This window comes from Sipha flava, unplaced genomic scaffold, assembly GCF_003268045.1.
Source record: "Sipha flava isolate LNK unplaced genomic scaffold, YSA_version1 3_pilon_pilon, whole genome shotgun sequence".
NCBI lineage: Eukaryota > Metazoa > Arthropoda > Insecta > Hemiptera > Aphididae > Sipha > Sipha flava.
The window spans coordinates 3,412,773-3,430,361 of record NW_020273108.1 but is presented as its reverse complement, the minus strand read 5'-3'; the positions used below and the strand labels follow the sequence as shown (position 1 = coordinate 3,430,361).

The following is a 17,589-nucleotide window of genomic DNA, read 5'->3' as shown; positions in this document are numbered from 1 at the left end:
AATTGGATGTTTCAACAAATTTTCATTAAACAGTATTAGTTATTTATTTCATTATTTCGAACTATTTGAATACATTTTTTGCTGTTTAAAGGCACTTTAAATTTTCAATATTCCCAAATTTAAGTGCTTTTTTTGTGCAAATGTGAATATAAAAAGTTTAATTTACTTTTTTAGAAATTTAGTTCTACTATATCAGCCATCTTCAGAAGGATAATCTGATCCACCTAACTTCTTCGCTCAGGATCGATTTTTTTAAATCAATAATACATTGATTTTAAATTTCAAAAAAAGCAATACAGTAATACCATTTATCCCTATATCTCACTTGCTCGAGGTATTTCATTAAACATAAGAATTTCACTGTTTTTTACTTATAATTACATATTTATAAATTAAAGGTTTCAAAATACAAAATTATATCGTTTACATATCTTATTCATAGAGAACGATTTAATGGATTAACGATTTTAAAAATATTAAATTCTAAACAAGGTATTGGTGTAACCTAACAAAAATACTATTGAATTACATGTGAGTTTGAAAAAAAATAATCTATTTTAATATTATATAAAACCCTAAATCAGATTATTTAAAATTGTATAACTTATGTCTGACCCATATACATATGAACTACTCGTTAATTATAATTTTCATAATAAGATTAAATACCTATATAAAAAACACACATCATAGTTATTTCAATATAATCTTTCCGATCAGAATCGAAAATTATATTTATTTTAATTTAATTAATATTTAGTAGTTGAATTTAAGTGAATAATTCTTATAGAATATGATGAATCGTTTGATGAAAAGTTAAAATGTTTTAAATAATTGATTCTGTAATTGTCGATATAGTATCTACCACTGCATTAGGATGTTTGAGCGGCATCAACGTATTATGCGTGGTCATTAGACTATAATTGTTCCCATTAACTTTATCATCCCGAAATATGTCGTCCTCTGGTTCCTCGGCGTATTTATCATTTATTATTTTTCTTGTAACCATTAACTTTAATAAACAGTTAGCCATTTTGATACAATCCGTGTTCCAATGGACTTGCTCCACCTAAACGTAGTTTATATTTATACAATTATTTTCGAAATGTTTAAGTGCCTGTCGTACATTTTGCTTAATTATATCTAACGACTCTTTTTTAATGTAATCATTGAACAATTTTACAAACTGTTGTTACAAATTGTATTTATTTGTGTACACATTTTACAAAAAAAAAAAAAAGTATATTATAAAAGCCGATTGGCATTATTTAATAGAAAAGAATAATAAAAATTATGTAAATTTCAATATTTTTTTAATTCAGTGACTCTTTTACTGTTGTTGATATGAAATCATTTTTTTTTCACATGATGCGACCCTAAATGAATTGTTGGCGACCCCCAAGGAGAATCGCCGTTTTAGAGCATAAAAGAAATAATTTACACGTTTATATTCATCACCTTTTTTAAATTGGCAACAACGATTTTGATAACGTCCGGCCGGGTTTTCCATAGCTTAATGTTTTCATGTAAAATTCGGTTCCAAAAGTTTATTGACAAATCAGCCAAATTAAAATCGTCGTTGCTAAACAATTTGGATAGATGTCCGACGATCTGCACCTGCAACTGTATCCATTGGTCTCTATCGCACCACTCGTATAGTTCCATCATTGTATGCAACAAAACAATGGTTTTCAGATGTTGGCACGACCATAGTTTTTTGATGAACATTAACATCTGAGGGATCAGATCTTTATAGTCATTTTTCAAAGCTCTTGCACACTCAACGAGCTTCGACTTGAATGATGACAACGATTGGTGTTTGAGTAAGCATACCAAAACCCTTGGCAGCTGTATTTCATGACAGAAAACAAATAAATCATTATTTTTCAACGCGTTATTATTTTTTGTTTTTTTTTTTTTTTAACTACCAATCGGATAATTTTTTTAAGTGAATTGACTTGACGTGAAATTAATTCTCATACGTTTCTATACAAACGAGTTCAACCAAATATTCATAAGTAATATATGAAAAAAGAACTTTTTATTTTGAAATAAATCAAATCCATACAATTATAGTCATCGTTTATTCTTGTGGTCACCGTTCGGATATTAATATGATGTTTACCTTTAATTATTATAGATGACGATGTGATGTTATATTAATCGTTGATGTCGGAAAAACAAAACGTGAAGCAGAAATAAAATAATATTTAGGAACTGGATGTTATGAATTTTGCAATTCTTTTAAGTTGTAATATTGTGCTCTGAAATTAAAAATTTTTTTTTTCCAATATCTATTTATATATATATATATATAGTTTTGTAACAGTATAATAATTGATATGTTGTTAAATAAATAAGAGAAAAATAATTTACGTATAATATCGAAATATGAAAATCGAAAACATGTTGCTTATAAATATTTTAAGTGTGTGAGGGCATTAACTGGCGCCGAATAATTAGCGTCAATTGGATATTATAAACATAACCAATACAATATTATGGTCAACAGTTAGATTGGTATTGAAGAAAATACGTATTTAATAACATTATTATGACTTAATAGTATTCGTTGTAGTGAGAATATAATTTTAGATAAGCGGTGAGTAGGAAAAAAGAGGAAAATACCGTTTTAACGATAAAAAAGTTAAAAAATCGTATTTTTTAGTTTATTCTGGTGAGAAAGATACGCTGTTTACGAAAAAAAATTAGACATTTTTATCTAATAGTCAAACAACAATCGTTCCGAAAAACAATTCCAGATAAACGATAATTGCGAGAGAATCGCACGCGATTAAAATTTCTATTGAAGATGTAAACTTTCGCGGTCCCAAAACGATCGATCGTGTCGCCCAATATTGTTATGTGTCTGTGCGGCAAGATCATTGAATAAAGGGTCCAGCTGGTGTGAAATTTACCATCGAAATAACGTGAACGTGCGGGCAAGATGTTGTACGGCAACATGTTTTTGTCGGGTTACGGTCGAATTCGAGTCAATCGGAAATGAACGAAGTTATTGTCGGACCCATTGCAACATCGCATGTCGATTTTTGTTCAATTTTACGTGAAACTAAAAGTACACCGAACACACCGATAGGAACCCAAAGAACGATGAGCGTAAGGTATTGATTGGGAAGTATAAAGAGGTTTCCCAAACATTTCAATGATTGATCTCGGTCAACCGTAATTTCAGTCCGGGTATTGCGCGATACAATCGATCGCGTATAGAAGCGGTTGCGCAACCCGGGAGGGTCGCTAATGATCGAACAACGAATGAAAAAGTTACAATTCATGTACGTTGTTTCGTACAACTTTATGTGTAGATTTATAAAATTCTAATTTTGTATTTTCATTTTATGTTTTGGATCGATTAAATTTAAAAGAAACATTAAAACCGCTTAAAATTGACCGTTTGATTTACACGATTAAAACGTTCACAGGCATTAACCATGCACTGAGTTGGTAGGAAGTGCACCACATCGATCTAAATCAGTTCGACCGAAAACGGTTGCCGGGGACGGGGACCGGTGACGAGCGGCGTTATACGTAACCTTGGGGACTGCCGCGTGGCCGGCGGTGCCGGCGGTGACGGCGAAGAAGTCGAGCAGCTCGTTGACGCCGTTGTGCCGCGGCACGTAGCCGTACGCGAAGTCGGCCAGCTCGTCGGCGGCCGCGCGAAACATGGTGGACCGCGCGGCCGGGCACGTCGTCCACACGCGTTCCGCGATGTCGCGCACCGTCAGCCGCTCGTCCGCGTCGCCCGAGTTCAACCGGTGCACCAGCCCGTTGACGAACCGCCGGTTCAGGTACGGTTGCGCCCTGTCCGCGTCGAACATCACGCGGTCCACGAACGCCCGGAACACCTGGTACACCAGCACCGTCTGCGTGGCCTCCAGCACCTCGTCGGCCGTCGGCTCGCCGACCACCACCGCGGTCCCGATGCCGCCGCGACCCGCGGCCACCTCTTCGTCCGTGTCCGCGTACGAGGACGGCGGAAGCGGCCGGAACACGTTGGCCGCGAACATTTCGGTCACGAACCCGTACACGTCCGCCGAGTAGTCTGCGGGGCAACGGACTCCGTAGTCGCATATCATGTGGTGTTACGGTGATGGGAGGGAGGAGTGGTCGGACGATAACCACGCGAGACAGGTAAAGATCGTACGTGTACCGGTCTAGTCAGAGGTGTATAGGTAAGTTTGGATATACGCTTCTAAAATAACTTGAAAACAAAAAAAAAAAAAATATATAATAATTTAACATCATTGGAAAAAATTGTTATGAAACATGAAATCGAATGAAATCTGTTGAATATTGCAATGTACGCTTTGATAAATATGTATTTTGTTGAATGTAGTGAATAAAATAATATGTAATGATTAGATTGGAAATCATAAAAATGTAGGTACAAAGGATTAAATACATTTTTTCGATCGAGAAAAAATTTGTCTACCGAAGCGAGTACATTTATTTAAGGACTAATATCCATATTTTTTTAGTGCGTATACCCACAAATATATTTACCAATGCACCACTGCATCAAGTGATTAACTGCGATTTAAAGCGATTTGCCTGTTATTCACTCGATCGCGCACGGATCGCCATCCGAACAGGTCAAATCGCTTTTCGCAGACCGTAGTACGGCTAAGTATAAAGCGAGCGCGGTTTACCAGGTATCAGGCTCGTTCATTCCGTCATAGTTCTGGACGGTCCATTCGAGATCTCGTGATCAAAATTAATAACTATTAAGAAACCAATCGACTGGTTTTTAATGATTTCACGCTTTTAAGCATCTGATGAACTATCAACGGCATATTCAAATTACGATCAAATGTGTTGCAGCCCCATGCGCATAAAACATTTGAAAGGACCCGGTGCATGTACTATCTTTTGAGCCCGTATCGAAATCATGAAATGTTTTAATGGTGAAAACAATAATTCCGAATTATTTATACGTTCATTTATTACGAGTTAATTGTTTTGCACGTAATTTTATTTTTTATGAGATTCGAGTCTTTAACGCACTTTAAAATGTATGAAGATTATTTAGTTTTTGCGTTTTTATCGCAAACGTCATATGCACGACCTTTTGGTAACTAAAATAATTTACCTTCGTCGGTGTCGGTGCTCCACATGACGTACAATTCATTTAAGTTAAACAACTTTTCGGAGAGACGAACATCTTTCGCCAATAAAAATATCGAACATTCTTTTAACAATTTCATTACGAAACTGTTGTTCATCTTACGGTCTAACGGTTCGTCCATTATTCTTCATAAGTCAATGAGACATACCACAAAGAAAACAAATAAATAATAGTTATAACGAAAACAATCTAATGGTGAATATCAATATTGATTACGTCGTAACAACTTTAAAAGATTGAGTGTGTTGCATAGAGGCTGTGGGCCAGATAATTAAGTTGAATATTATATGTTTTACTCTTTAAAAACATAACACCTTATATTATCGTCGATTGAAACAAGTTTCCAAAATCGAGTATTCGTCAAAAAACGCGCAGAACCATTCACGTGCTGACGTACGAGTTTCGTACGTAAACATTTGCTCGGATTGAAACATGAAAACATTCTATCCGTCGTTGAAAATACTACCCTAACCAGACATTGAAATTCGAATACTAACTTTTGTCTTACAGTATTGTTTGCATAATTTAGACAACTGCGAACCATTATTGCGTTCAAGCCTACACACGCGTGCGTCGTCATCCGGTTAACGGCACCACGCGCGTATTATTTACACACATTCGCGTGGATGTAAATAAAATACACATCCACAAGAGGAAATTGACATAGTTTGATGGTGAATCGTACACGAACACGCGTCGAGAACGTTTGACGAGCACAGTATTATTGAAATCTTCAAAGTTAATTTTCAAGGATCGAAAACTATGTCGGATGACTAATTCTCGGTAATTCGGATTGTTACTAAAGTGCCGCACCCCCTCCTCTCCCATGTTCGTTGTAATCGAAGATAGTTTTGTTGTTCGTCTCCATCAGGCTTATCTTTTCTCAAATAATTCAATAGCAATAATAAATGCTCGAAAGACAATCAGTACAGGTACAGTTATTTGAAAATCTATTGCATCGTCGCGCAGAGTCATCAGAATCGATTCCGTCTCACCGGTTCGCGATACATATGCACGTCGTCGTGCGAAGGATAAATATTGAACCAACGGATGATTTCGTTCCACTTGACCGAGAACAGTTGTTTCGCTGTCGATAACGCAGCAGAAAATAAAAATAAGACCGTCGGTCGAACGACCATTTCACGAAACGTATAATTAATGACGACGCTTTTCGTTGCGAAACCAAAAACGTCATTGCCGTTTACAGAAGCCGTCAACGATTGGAAAATAATTTAAATTAAAAATTATTAAATGGTCAACAATATTAACATTACTAAGACAGAGGACTTGTAGCATTTATTTATTTGTTTTGCACAATCACAAAAATAGTAGTATTCGAAACAAATATGTTTCATACTTTTGCAATTTTAGTCTTGAAATTTTATTTTGCATAAAAATTTATATTTCGAGTTTTTTTTTCATTTTAAGGTCGTCTTTCTTTCATTTTATACTTTTAGATTTATATTTCAGATAATTTATAATTTCATCAACACTTTTTTGACGACGTTCTTATTTCATCTCATATACGATATATTGTCGAATTAAAAATAATTTTAAATTTTAACCGTTTAATATGGTTGTTGACTGTTCGCAGACGCTTGTTTCTCCTAGAAATACGTCTCCAGGACCGGCTATTAATTTATTTATAAGCCGTAAACACGTAGCTTACATCATACATTTTCCGATAGGACGTTAACGATTTCCTAAACCAAAAAAATACATTGCACTGACTTGTCAGCAGTGTTCGTAAATTATTTAATATTATAGGAATTCAGTCTTAGTTCTGCAGTCTGTGTATTTGCATCTATTCTTAATTTTTGTCAACATTTCGTCTTTGTGTAAGGTTTTAACATTAAAATGTCTGAAGCTAAGCAGTCTTTTAACAGTTGGTTACAGACTTATTTATCGGAATTTGGTGTCAATGTACTTTGAATAGACAGTTAAGTCCTATACTGTAAGCACTTTGATGTTAAAGTAGGATGTGAAAAACGATTTAATGTTACGCAAGATTTAAATGATTTATAAATCTTATAAATAAATCGCTTTAAAAAAAATATAAGTTCATATTTTTAGCACATATTATAGAGTTTTTAAGTGCATAAGTGCTTGCATATTTTGTGTTTGCTTAGAGCTGAAATTCCTCTGCCCTACTTATTACCTATTATTTTATATGACTCCATTGTTTGTAAACAGTAAAAGATTTAAAAGAGTTATAAAAGATTAATGATTTATGATTGAAAAATTAATATTTTTAGGCAGTATATTGCCTTGGCCATCTACCTAGCATGATGGGAAGCACCTGGAATACAAAATGATATTCCACGATGTGGAGTTCCTCCGAGAAAAATAATCGTAAGTTCTAGAAGTTCCCTGTAATCTTCTCGAAATCGTTCTTTTTTCGAATGATCGAGAACAAACTGAAGCACATCATTTTTTGTGTGTGATAAAGCCATACAAATATTACTGTCTTCAATACCCGAATTATAATTACTAGTATTTATTTGCTCCAGTATGCTTGGAATTTTTTAAAAAGTGGAATATTGGGTCCTGTAATAATGCCAAATTTTTCTTCAAAGACACACCTTAACACCAATTCATAGATATGATGACGGCACATGAAATATAACATTCGAAAACTATGTATTGTCGCAGTACCCAGCGTATTAACTATACATATTACAAAAAACGCGTGCAGGTCAACGTCGTGATAACTCGTGTAGGTATCATGTCTGCGCAAGTTTAGGCATGTTAGAACATGTTTAATTAATATTGTATAGCTTAACAATTGTGTGTTAATTTGTAGCGTGAGTTTTAACAATGTTAACAGTGGATAATTTAATAGCTACTAGAAAATTGTTTATGTAGTTATGTTGTTGGTTTTCTTGGTACAAAGTATATTATGTACAATTGTACAAACTGAACATGTAAAATATAACAAAAATTGAGTTTTTTTATTTTGTGATTGAATGAGTAGTTGCATGAAAAAAGTACAAGTAACATTTATTATAGTATATTTAATTTAAAAAATATTTTATTCTTATACTTTTTGGCTTATCTTAAATATTTAAGGCTGAAATTACAAAAATCGAAAAACCCACCCTTCTTTGAACTTTAACCCTTTTGAGGCACGCCTTAGGGTTAAACAATTACTACAAAACTTTAGACAATTTATTTTTTTATGGTTTTAAACAAATTCCATGGGTAGCCCGATCAAAATTATACATATATATATATATATCAAAATTATATATATATACATAAGAAAAAACATAGTGAAGCCCTAAATAAAAAAAGGAAGTGATTTCGGGAGCCCCCAGTATCCTCTCCTTGCTATTGCAATGGTATAAACATTATAATTGGTCCACGTAAGAAGGGCCAACACCACCGAGTCCTTGTATAATCTTCGCCTGCAATGGAACAGAAACTAATTTAATTGCGTTTCACTTGCCCGCAAATGTACAATGTATACTTTTTGTACTGTCGGTTGACGAGCGTTTTACGAAAGTCCAGTGCAGGTATAGCCAACCCGCGGCCCACGGGCCGCATGAGGCCCACCTTGGAAAGTTTTGCGGCCCGCGACATTTATCAAATATTTACAAAAAAAAAATTATTTTTGCGCCGATAGAATATTCTGGAAAGCCTGCGCAACGCGGTATCTATATTATTAACAACGTAATCGCAACAAAAGTAATAATTCTAATCTAATCTGATAGAAATATAAAAATATGTAATTATATTAATATTTTGGCTGATGACCTTTTTTCGGCAACCCTATATGTGGCCCGCAGGATTGTAATGTATTTACAAAGTGGCCCGCAAGATCATTTGGATTGGCTATCCCTGGTCCAGTGTGTCGTTAGCAATTGACAACCTGAGCATGACCATGTTTTATATTTTATTTACGCGCGCACACGAACCGACGTTACCGTCGTGACGCTCCGCGGTATAGGTGACACAATACGTCAACATCTATAATATGCATTCTAGGATATGATAAAAAAAATGTCAATAATATTTTCATTTCACTCCCCAAAACAGAGTGTATACATATTGGAATGAACTACGTAAAATATTTGATCAATCGGACAATGTTAATCCGTGCTTATTTAATAAAATTTCAATTTTTTTTTAAATGTTTTTATTTTTTCACAAAATATTGACAAAATTATTTTTTGAATGATTCAGTATTGATAAAAATTTTATACTTAATGAACCGGAGGAACGGGTAAATACCACTGCGTATAATTTTGGAGCAAATTTTATAGCCCAAAAAATTGTATTAATGGTACAGCAGAAAGAGACATGAAGTAGGTGCGTTACCCCAGCACCCGCACTTTCGAAATCATGAATTTTAATCAAGCAGTATTATGTACTTTATTTTGTACAATTTTGTACAACCAAAATTAAATTTTTTACAACCCCCTAGTTGAATAATAATTATATTGACGATAAAAATAACTCATTATAAATTATATAAATATAACTGATATTGGTTAATAGTTTGTTCGTCGATGTCAGTAGGTGGAAATTATCGGTATTTCTAATTTTAGTTAGATTATTACTCTTCGTAAACATATTTATATTTTTTATATAAATATATATATATTTTTTAAGTATTTTATGGACACATCGAGCAGCTGAAACGCGTGAGTACGTTTTGTATTTCACTATACCGTTCTTTATTATTAATCACTAAAAGTGTTATAAATGACGATTCTGTCATTTAAATTAAAATAAAATGTATATTCAAAAAAATATTTAACATGCGGTCTTTGAACCTTGTTTATTTTTTACACGTGTTAAAAAAGTTACCTACAGCTTAATCCTAGTATCTAATACCTAATCAGCGTTGACATTCTTATGTCAACTGTATTCAGTAGAAACAAAACATATATATGTACCGATGTATCTGCATATAATGTAGATACTCTTCGATTTTTTTTTGTTATTCTTATCAGAAAATAAATCATTCATTAACGACGGTAAAAATTTAATATGATATTAATATATAAATATATAAATGATTAATTTAACTATTATTAAAATAATGCACCTACTTAATATAATTGACATAATTTTAAATCTTGATATCTGATAACTTACCTAATATATTCTGTTGATTCTTTTTAATTATAAAAGTTAATCAACAGAAACTATTTCTACCTAAAAGGAAGTGCTGTAAATTCGATAAAAGTATCTTAGATACAATATTGATAAAAGATACGCGATAACACCTGTAAGATAAAATTGAATTTCGGGGAGGTTTGGGGGTTGTACAAAATTGTAGAAAATAAAGTACATAATACTGTACGGTTTAAAGTTGAAATTTGTGAAAAATAGTTGATCCGGGTGCTGGTGTAACATTACCGCAGTATCCGTAAAATGAAATTGAATTTCGGGGAGGTTTGGGGGTTGTACAAAATTTAATTTTAGTTGTACGAAATTGTACAAAATAAAGTACATAATACTGCTTGATTACAATTCATGATTTCGAAAGTGCGGGTGCTGGGGTAACGCACCTACTTCATGTCTCTTTCTGCTGTATTGTATTAATACAATTTTTTGGGCTATAACATTTGCTCCAAAATTATACGCAGTGGTATTTATTCATTCCTCCGGTTCATTAAATATAAAATTTGTATCAATATTGAATCATTCAAAAATAATTTTTTATTTTTTATTACAAAACGATTTAAATCATTTGTAACTAAAAACGTTACTCCGTGTGGTTTAATTGATAGTTCTTTACTTATTTTATCTTAAATATTTCAATTTAAAGTTTTAACAGTCTTTTTTTTAAATCAACAGATACTATTTTATTTTTTTTCATTTCATTCTGATATATATATATATATATATATATATTTATATACAAACTGTTTTAGGAGGTGAGACAAAAAAAAAAGTTTAACTTGAAATTTAAATAGTTTTTATATACACATAATATTCATATACTGTCGAATACGCTCAATTTGTTTTAGTATGATTACTACCAGGCCGTACCGTAGTACTGCTTGCTAACCTTGCTCTTTGCATTATTCCTCTAACGTTGTGCAAGCGCTAATAGCTTTTTACTTAAACGCAAGACCCTGCGCCGCTATGCCCTGCAAAAAGCGTCCGTATTGTATCCGGTACGTTGAAGAATAAATGCTGGACGTTAGCATGCTAGACCGAAAAAGGAGCGACTAGTGGTCTGTCAAAAATCAAATTTGAACCTCGTCCTGGACAAATGACATCAGTCATCATAGAAATGCCATCACCAATAAACGGTGAATTAATGAAAAGCTAACGACTGCTTGTACCGGCCAGAGACCTGTTATATATGCCTTTATGTTGATTCAAAAAAATCGTTTGTTTTCTTAAAAGCACACTAAAAATAATATTAAATTATAATATGTGAAAAATTGTATGTAAAGACAGTGAGAAAAAGAAAGAGAGATAAACTTATTTTACGATAGATAAAAAATCTTTAGCTTCATATACCAAATATGTTTGTTCGCTGTGATTTCCAGAACACTTTTGATACTTAATCTTTCATTTTCTAAAATTTAGTATGGAACAAATATTGCTACTTATATCAGGATCTTTTTTATTCGATTTCATCGAAAACCAACAACCACTACGTGACCTTAGTATTTTATACTAGATAAGCAAGATGTGATATTTTTAGATGAAACATAAAAAGCCCTTGAAGCTTAAATTCCTAAACCTAAAAGTAAACAAAACAACAGACTGAAAATCGCTTTATACATGTTGTACAACACGTTCTAAATGTGATGTTATTTATGAATTTTGAAATATGATAATAATGGATAATCTGAAAGATTGCTTATAACTTAATATATTATATGTCATAACATAGTCTTATTTTCTTATCAAACATATTTGTATAGTAATTATGAAAAAGTTTCAAAAATAAATTATATTGGTTATTTTTTTATATTCTAAGCGTACCATAAGACATCGATTGTTTATACTTACATTTTTCAAACTTTTTACAACTACTAAAACTAATTCTTTAGATTACGAACAGTAACATTTACTCATGTGATATTACATTTTGCAGCAAAAATGTTAAAACTGCATTAGTACTTTTTTGTTTTTAAAGTTAAAGTCAAAACCAGTCAAATACGAATTTTAACGTATTATAAAACATCATAATAAAACTTCAATTGTGATATTCCGCATGATTATTATTCAATTTAAATTCATATTTGATATCCTATTGCCTGTTTATAAATTATTTTTGTTCATAATTTACCATGTGTATAACGTTAAACAAATATGTATACATGTTACCGTCGAAAATAAATTTTTCAAGAAATTATTTATATAGATTGACACTGTTAGTCAATGTTAAAAATTAATAAATAAACTTACTTTAATGCGTGTATATAAAATTCGAATGAATATTATACAGACTTCGACGGTAATTAGCTATGATTGTCACATTACCTATTGGATTGCTTTTTACTCACATGTTACTATTGCTGTACAATTAATTGGAAATTTTTAAAATTCTGTACTTTTAACTAGTTAACGCACACAATTATCTTAAGAAACTGCAGAATAAAATAATTTACACTTATTTCGTAAATTCTGCACAATAATTTGTACGCTTAAAATTCAATAAACATGAGAAACACTAATCAAAATAAGAATGAATCAAACATAATAGATTTGGAAAGAACATCAGCAGAGAAGTTTACTCTGATTCGTATTAATAAAAACCCTCAAGAAACTCGATTCGAGAGATACTTGGCCGTATGTTATGTACAACAGATAGAACAAGGAATCAGCCATATACGTATTATAATTTTATGGCTGGAAGATTTGATCTAAAACGTTTGCAGATAAAACAAAAAATCAAATCGTAAAAAGAGATAATTTCGCATTTATTTTTAAATAAATATTCAATAATAAAAACCAGACCTAATTTTCTTCGAGCGGTAGAATTCACCAAGAAGAGTGGGCCTTTCCGCAAACATGCCCATTGAATCAGTAATATCTAAGTGTACATTTATGACTGTTTTTGTGTAAATAATTACAGCAAATAGAGTAACGGTACAAGTGGTTATTAAATTTCAAATAAAAAATAGATTAAATCCAATATAATAGATTTAATTTATTCTGTGGCTTAACGCTCGTTTTGCATTTAAATAAACAAATGCAGACATTGTCTCGGTGATGCTGGCCAATACTAAATACATTTTTTAACGCTAAAAATAAATAATATTAATATACCAATACCAACTTACGCTGATTCCCATCTGGAAGGTCTAAACTATATTTTAAAAATACTTTAATACCTATTATTTTTATAAATAATAAATACATTCGTTAAAGGCATGTTTTACTTATTATTTCTCCCTGATTTATATAAAAATGTGTATTATCAAAATAACTATCGTATGCCGTAGATAACTCATTTTTTTTTTTTTTTTTGGTTACAGCACTTTTGCTTTGTAGGACATTATACATACAGTATACTCTTCTCTACTCCTGTACAGTCAAAACTTAAAATAATTATAATTAATGGACCATTAAAATTAACCTTTTAAGTTCTTTAAATTCTTTTAAGATTTCACGAGCCTATGCGTATGGGTTAATAGGACTCTTTTTTTTTTTTTTGTTTATGTATATAATATGCATGTGATTAAAATATATCATACGCTATTAAATTAACATATATTTTAGATTTCAAAACAAAAACCATAGTAAGCTCTTTGAGTTGTTAATTTTTACCTACACTAGAAATATTCGAATTATATATTTCAACTATGAAAATGTAAGTATTCAATGAAATATTTTCGTATAGACTTAAAACGAAATTTTCCTAAAAGCCTTTGAATATATTTAAAGTATTAGAAGATACCAATTTATTTTGAGTCGAAGAAAGATGCTGTTTTTATTATGACTTTAATCAAACATATTTCTACAACAAGGTTTACAGTTCTGCTGAAAAATATATGAGTTAAAAATTATTTCGCATAAACTTTCCGTCGGTTTAAATTTTAGTTAATTACTTGTTAGCTTGACCCGAGTTTTTGCCATCTTATCATGTATTCAAGACTCAGTTTACAGTTTTAATTTTAAAATATCCTCTTAAGAGGTTGATAAAATACGTATAACGTTATATCAACAAGAACTCAAGAAACTTCTAAATAATTTAAATATTTTATTTTCATTTATAAGTACTGAAAATAATTTTATATGAATTTGTAATCGAATAAGTAAATTATAACTTAAGTACACGCGTTATATATGATCCAAGACTCGAAACTCGAATAAAATATAAAATGTATTGATTATTCAAAACTATAATATTTTAGGAACTGCATGGTTCAAACCAATGACATAAAAAAAACGTTTACCCAAAATGGTCTTATTTATTTATTTAATTTCATCTGTAAGGACTGTTATTTTTAAAAATTAAAATTTTTAAACATTAATATACTCTTGTATTTTCTCTATATTTATCAAATTCAGCTCATCGTTAATTTTAATTTAAGCATAAAATACAAGCTATCCCGGAAAATACAATAGAGAAGATAATTTTAAATATGGATATAAAACTATAGATTTTCATTATAGTTAAATTAAATATATTTTTCATTCGGTTTTCAGTAGCCGCTGCGATAGGTTCTCAGTGCTCCGTTAAGAACCAAACGTTCGTATTTTTTATTAAAAAAAATCTTATTCAATCATTTTCAATAAAAATAATAGTTCTCTTTAAGATAGTTACCTTCCAATCACTTAAAAAAAAAATAATAACACAAGAACCAGTAGTGATGCTTTCACTCCTCTTTACACATCCAAAAATAGATTCGGTCCACTACTTACTATTCTAGTCAATGACGAAAAGGACGGAACTACAAAAAAGATCAGTACTCAACAACCATAGGTAAGTCCAAAAATTCCTCCTCTTTATATTTACAATATTTTAGATTACGAAAAATTTCTTACATCATTATCCAATATAATCTTTGAAGAATTCTCCATCGAAAACACAAAATCTATCCTCAAATTAAACTTGAACTCTACTGTCGATTATAAAACAAAACTTTTTAAAGGTGTCATACAATATATATATATTAATTAAAGGTAAACCAAACTGGGATGTATTCTCAAATCAAATTAATACAAACTTAATAATACCTAAAACTATACCCACGATCCATGTCGCAGAACAAATGTTCGAACATTTAACTGCAGTCATTGCTGATGCCGCAGGAGCGTACTTTAAATACACCCTACATAATACTAAAAACATCGGCTTTTTACCTCAATATTCTTAATTCAACGAAAACACAATGCTATACGCATTTGGCAAAACCAAAGAAATGCGGCAAATAAAAAAATCATTGAATAAACTCACTAAGGACGTGAAAACGGCCCTACAAAACAACCGTATGTCGTCGTATAGCTATTTACTAAATATGCACCCGGGAGATTCAAATTTATGGAAGGAGGCCAAAAGACTATAAAACTAAGACATAAACATAATTTCTTCTCTCTGTACAGCAAATTAACAAGTAATATCCAACGCAGACAAATGTAACGTTTTTTCGAAAATGTTATACAACTCATTTTCTATCGATCAAATTACTGATACAAATAATGAACGGCGGGTCCACAAGTTACTATATTTACCTGATTTCTCAGTTCAAAAATTTATGGATTATGTCACACCAAATGAAATTAAGCTCATTGTCAAAAATTTACTGAACAAAAATGCCTCGGGACTCGTTCTTATGACTTCTTTATTTAATTTTTTATTACGCGTTGGACACTTTCCACTGAACTGGAGGTTAGCAACAGTTATACTAATAAAGAAAACCTGGTAAGGACTAATAATATCCTGATACCCACAGACCGATAAGTCTACTTACCTGCCCATCAAAAATTTTCGATAAAGTTATACATACGAGACTACAAAATTATTTGAATATCGTAGAAGTTATCCCAAAATTCCAATTTGGGTTTAGATCAAACCATTCGACCGTAAAACAGCTTTTTCGTAAAACGGAACATTCAGTACTTTGAAAAACATTGCCATACTGTTACTGGATTTATAGACGTCTCAAAAGCGTTTGACAAAGTATGGCACGAAGGTCTTTTATACTAACTAAAATCTTTCAATACACCGAAGTACTTATTTAATATTATTAAGTCCTTTCTAACAAATAAACAATTCTAAGTTAAAATAAAAAACAATTTTTTTGATCTCAAGCTTCTAAGCTAGGACCTATCTGGGTACAAAACATGTATATTGTAATTTTATTGAATTTAGATTTTGACTTTTGATATTTGGTTAAAAATAAGACAGAAAAAGATTTAATCTTATTTTATTAAAATATTATAAAATCAAATAAACAAATTTACTTTGACATCTTGTCACCTTATACTATACAAATATAAAATATAAAATTAAGAAATAAAATAAAAAATACACAAATACAAATCATGTTATTTTAAACTATTAATATGTTCCTGTCTTTTTGAAGAGTAAACACTGGTCTAACACTTCTTCGAGATTAACCGTTACATCTCTATGGACACTTAACAGAACTAACCTAGTTAGTCTTTCTTGTCCTGTAGAGTTCCGTAAAAATGTCTTGATGCGTTTTAATGTCGAAAAAATTCGTTCAGGAGTTGCTGTAGAAACCGGTAGAGTAGCTTTTAATAAAAAATGAATTTTTGGAAAAATTTTAGGGCTACAATAATTTAATGATTTTACAGCTGTATATGCACGATCTACATTTTTGAAAGCAATCCATTTTCTTTTCTGCAATTTTAATTCTGAAGGTAATGTGTCAACATTTATAAAATCTGAATATAAATTAAAATCTGATTCTAAAATTGGAGATTTCAAACACATTTTTGGTATTAATAGATATAAAGACGATAAAATTGACTTGTTTTTGGTAAACCATTCTTTAAGTTGACTAATAAAATCATCATAGAATCCAATTGCAATTGCAATACGAAAATAATCTTCAGAAATTTTGGTATCCACATATATTCTATTTTTTGAAATACTGACTAAACTTGGTATTTATATTTTTTCTTCCTCGTTCACGGATATGAACCATTGTTCTGATTTATTGAATATTTCTTTGAGATTTTCATTGATATTTGTTCGTATATCTTTCACTTCACTTAAAACAGTTTCAACACAGTTTTCTGCTTTTCATTGTAAAATATTGATGACGTTTCGGGAGGGGGGAGTCTAGACACACTGTACCCCCCCCCTCCTCCAGATATGGCCTTGGTCCGCATGATCTTATTCGTTAATAACTATTAAATAAATTATTATAACCTAATGTAATTATATTCTTCACCTAATTATTATTATTGTCTCTGTCTAACCAACTTAACTCATTACTATCGATTGCCTTACTATTGTAATTAGTATTACTATTACAACTTATAATTATTATCGT

The 17,589-nt window shown here is 31.2% G+C and overlaps 1 protein-coding gene across 1 annotated transcript; it reads right to left on the bottom strand.

The window, feature by feature from the left end:
- Positions 1–826: 826 nt before the first annotated feature.
- Positions 827–5,264, bottom strand: LOC112688758 (serine/threonine-protein phosphatase 2A 56 kDa regulatory subunit alpha isoform-like). Its single transcript, XM_025562109.1, has 4 exons — positions 5,108–5,264; positions 3,552–4,060; positions 1,459–1,848; positions 827–1,069 (listed from the first exon to the last, which is right to left on the bottom strand). Exons 1-4 carry the CDS (start codon positions 5,262–5,264, stop codon positions 827–829), a joined length of 1,299 nt encoding a protein of 432 aa, XP_025417894.1.
- Positions 5,265–17,589: the final 12,325 nt, after the last annotated feature.